Source organism: Aplysia californica, unplaced genomic scaffold (genome assembly GCF_000002075.1).
Source record: "Aplysia californica isolate F4 #8 unplaced genomic scaffold, AplCal3.0 scaffold00755, whole genome shotgun sequence".
Taxonomy (NCBI): Eukaryota; Metazoa; Mollusca; class Gastropoda; order Aplysiida; family Aplysiidae; genus Aplysia; species Aplysia californica.
This window is the reverse complement of record NW_004798025.1, coordinates 321,624-325,989: the sequence shown is the minus strand read 5'-3', so window position 1 is coordinate 325,989 and position 4,366 is coordinate 321,624. Positions and strand designations below refer to the sequence as shown.

Below are 4,366 nucleotides of genomic sequence, written 5' to 3'. Positions count from 1 at the left end.
TTCCCCGAACTCTCAAGCTAAGGAAATAACTCAGCTTTGGTGGCCATTTTCCCACTAATTTAACCCCCAAAACCAGGTGTTCCTCACCCCCTTCATTCGCAATTATCTCGACTTTTATTCAAGATAAATGGACTTTTTTAAAATCCAAAGCAAGACAATTACCAAGCTTTAAGGTGATGCCAATAACTCTACATGTCCCAAAATTGACGAGAGCCTGGTTCCACTGCGTCGTAACACAAATGTATGAGAGAATAATTGGCAAAGCCAAGAACAAAAGATTAATCTGCAGCCGAGGAGCACGCATTGAGACATCTGACAAGAAAATAGTAAGTCTTTACTCGGTCTGCAGTCTAAACGTTTGGAGGAAGTTTGGCTGAGACGTTACCAATTCCCCTTTTGGTTTGTGATATCGGATCAAGTTAATAGATATGTTGCCTACAACGCTGACCGGAGCCACGCTGGCATTCCTAGGAATGCTGTCTTTTGCACTGCGTAATGTGCGGGCTACAGAGTTCGTGAGTGTACAACTAGGTCCGACTCAATGGCTGAGAGGGAAAGTGACCACTCTTTCCACTGGACAGCCGATGAATATCTTCAGGGGAGTTCGCTATGCTCAACCTCCAACAGGTACTTGAGTACTATTTTCTAGATTAAATTCCTGTTTTTAAACAATAATTTGTAAACATTTTTTGCGCATATTATTATATCCTTATCCTTTAAATATTTAGAAATTCTTAAAAAGGAAGCAGGTAAGTCTTGTTCCAAGAGAGGCATTATTAGACATTTTGGTTACTTTTTATCACATTAAGTCTCAATAAATGTTTGGATGCCGCTATCCATCTTAAAGTTTTACTTTGAAATTGTCACTGAAAGTTGATGAACTGATAGCATTACAGTTAATCGTGACCTCGTTATTCTATCAATATTGGTCTTTTCAGTTATAATGTGTGATTTTTTTCAATTCATTTTATGGAGACGAACGGAAAGCATGTAAAAGTAACCTCAGTGCAGATTGTTCCTCGGGGTTTCTTTATTATTAATGTGTAGGAACGTTTGTGCCCTTATTGGATACTGACTTCGCACATCATATTTTGAGGGAATTTTCATCTGCTAAGATGAACGCGCTTCAATGCAGTATGCAGGCCGGTTATCATCACATAAAGGTCAATAAACGAAAGTTTGTTGAGGTGAAAATAAAATGAAAACGCCTAGTTTTATGTGGGTTTTTTCGGGGGAGGGGGGTTGGTTTGTTTTTAAACTCTCCTACCGTACAGAAAGCTTAAGATCAAACAGGAGTGTTAAAGGTAAAGAAAAGAGAGAGAGAGAGAAAAACCCAGGTTCATACTGTGCCGGATATATGTGATTATTGTTTATCACGGAAAATCATGTAGAAAAATATGCTTGCACAGGCAATGTGGGCCTTTTGAAAACAACTGTAGAAATCCATTTTGAACAATTCCTTTATCTTCAGGCTCCTACCGATTTGCTGAGCCTCGTCCGAGCTCTGGGTGGAACGGAAGCCAAGATGCACTGGAGGACAAGCCGAGGTGTTTACAGACCTGGCTACCAGATCCTCTTAAACCTGAATCGGAAGACTGCCTGTTTCTGAACGTGTTCTCTCCAAATGTAACCGGTACCGTTCCCGTGATGCTTTTCATCCATGGAGGAGCCTATTACAGAGGCAGCGAAGACATTTTTGATGCCTCTTTACTCGCTTCCCAAGGCGTGGTAGTAGTCTTAATAGAATACCGTTTAGGCTTGTTCGGATTCTTGTCCAACTCTGACCATGTGATACCAGGAAATTACGGAATGCTGGACCAGGTCTTAGCGATGAAATGGGTACAAAAATACATTCATGTTTTCGGAGGAGACCCTGAGATGGTAACAATTTTCGGGCAAAGCGCGGGGTCTGCCGGCGTTTCGCTGCATGTGTTGTCACCTTTGTCTAAAGGTCTTTTCAAACGAGCAATTATGGAAAGTGGTGTGTCCCTGAGCCCTTTTGCAATATACAGGGCAAAAACAAAGTTGCAATCATCCAATTACACTTCTTTATTGGGCCAGGAACTTGGTTGTCGGACAGACAGTTCGAAGGTTCTTCTGGGCTGTTTGCGTGAAGCAAACGCTATACACATGATGGAAGCAAGCAGTCGAATCCGATGGCACACTCACAGCGACATTCTTGCAACTCCAACTGTGGAGACTACGTATGGCTTTCTCCCTGATTTGCCATACAATCTATTGAAGTCTGGACAATTCAATAAAGTCGACACACTTCGTGGTTACAATTCTGGTGAATGGTCTTTTGTCATTTTCGATCCCGTTGATGAAGGAATAAGTCGAGATGCTTTTCCAAAAAATTTTGCTCGAATGTTCAAGACGTATGGAAGTACACAAGACTTCGAGACCATTGTTTTAAAGTCAATAGAAAACGCTTATTTGGGACAGCACACGGACAAAAAAGTAATTAGATCGCAGCTCGTTGATGCTCTAGCACACTTCGCGTTTGCCCTTCCTGGTGTGTTAGAAAGCAGAAGTATGACAAAATATGCTCCAAACCACAAGCACTACTTCTACGAGTATGATTATAGAGTGAGCGAACTCGTATCTATTATATCCGTGCTTCCTAAGTGGATGAAGATAGTGCATACTGGAGAACTCAAAACGCTTTTCCTTGAGGATGGACACATTTTCGCTTCAGAAACAGACAAGGCTGTTGCAAAACAGATGCAAACAATGTGGGCCAATTTTGCTATATTCGGAAACCCCACAGAGAAAAATGTGCCACAACATTTGCAGTGGGTGCCATACACAGAACAGAATAATGCCATGATGAAAATTTCAGAGAACTCTAAAATGACTACCTTTTCAAGACCAGAAAATGTACCCATGTATGAGAAATTATTAAAAATTGCAGCTGGAATTACCCCTGCCCAATAGACAGCGGAAATCGCACAAAATAATACGACAAGGGCCTCTATTATTATCTGTTCTTCTCAAAGATTTCTGGAAACTGACGTACATGTAATAGTTCTATGATCGTCAATAAATAGAATCAAACAATTCAGGGACAGCGTTGATAACTTATTCCTTTTTCTGATACACTCTTGACGTAAAAGACTTTAACCCAAAAGTTCTTTTTCAAAAAATTATTTTTGTATTTCTGCTCGAATCCTGCCTACAGGATTAGCTTTGATTAGCAGGATCAAAACATCCCATAACTAAACAGATCTAAATTGTGCCTTTCTTTCGGAAGTTATACATTTGAAGGTCCCCAGCCCTCAGTGTAAAAGAAGGTAAAACTACATTAAATTATTGTCAGGACAGCTGTATGGCTGTGTATGCGATCCCCCCCCCCCTTGCCCATGCACTAAAAATACTTGTATAAAAAGAATACAAATCTTATTCACCAAGCAAAACATATTTGCAGTGCTGATAAATAGCACCCAGGGTATCAGACTTTACAACAACAAAAAATGACACCATTGTACCTCAACCTGGAAAGTTCAAGGTAACCACATTTCATTATATTAGTTGGTTACTGCTGATGAGTGCGGATCAGGATTTCATGTTTTGGAGAAGTTTTTGGAGAATATAACTTTTTGATCATGGTTCTCTTTCAATTTGTAAGATCTCTTTTACCCTTGATTTTCGCAACGTGTTTGATCATTTACTGATGTACCCTTCCCACCCTGCTTTGCCTTAAGACATTTCCATTTCATAAGCAAATGTATTTGATAATAGGTTGCCTTTGAAATGTCGTCAAATCCATGTTGATGCCAGCACTAGTGTGTTTTGTCTGGCGGTGAGTTTCAATTAATTCAGTCAGACACTCTGGAATACTTAGGATGGAACCAGGGGAACAAGCTTCCACATGGGAGCGACCATCTTTATTTTCTTCTATTCTCCAGCCTGCCGGTTCTTTTTTCAAGCCTTAAGGCCAAAACATGAATATGCCAAATAGGACAGAATACCCCCAATATCATTACATAGTGTGCTGATATCAAAGGAAGTCATTAAAAAGGGCTTCTGCGTAGTTTTTGTCTACAATAACATATTTTGTTTCGTACTTTATAGCTTTCTTCCAGAACTTGCATAATTCATTTTGTATACCCAGCCCAATATGTACATAAAGCAAATGTCAAGAAAAATGTCTACACGTGTTATGATGTTATGATTATGTACACGAAATAAATAACAAAATCACACTGCAAAACAATGCTTGCTCCCTGTTTTAGTATCATATTATTATGTTTGCTTACAGCCAAGCAATGATTATACATACTTTCTTGTTGTTATACAAAAGCAAACTCTCTCTCTCTCTCTCTCTCTCTCTCTCTCTCTCTCTCTCTCTCTCTCTCTCTCTCTG

At 39.8% G+C, this 4,366-nt stretch overlaps 1 protein-coding gene across 1 annotated transcript in view; it reads left to right on the top strand.

Annotated features, from left to right (window-relative positions):
• Positions 1–300: 300 nt before the first annotated feature.
• Positions 301–4,366, top strand: part of LOC101857518 — a 22,059-nt gene continuing 17,993 nt past the window's right edge. Inside the window, exons 1-2 of the mRNA XM_035972598.1 lie at positions 301–627; positions 1,472–2,928. Coding sequence (XP_035828491.1) covers positions 429–627; positions 1,472–2,928 — 1,656 coding nt within the window. The 5' untranslated portion in view covers positions 301–428. The remainder of the gene's footprint in view (positions 628–1,471; positions 2,929–4,366) is intronic.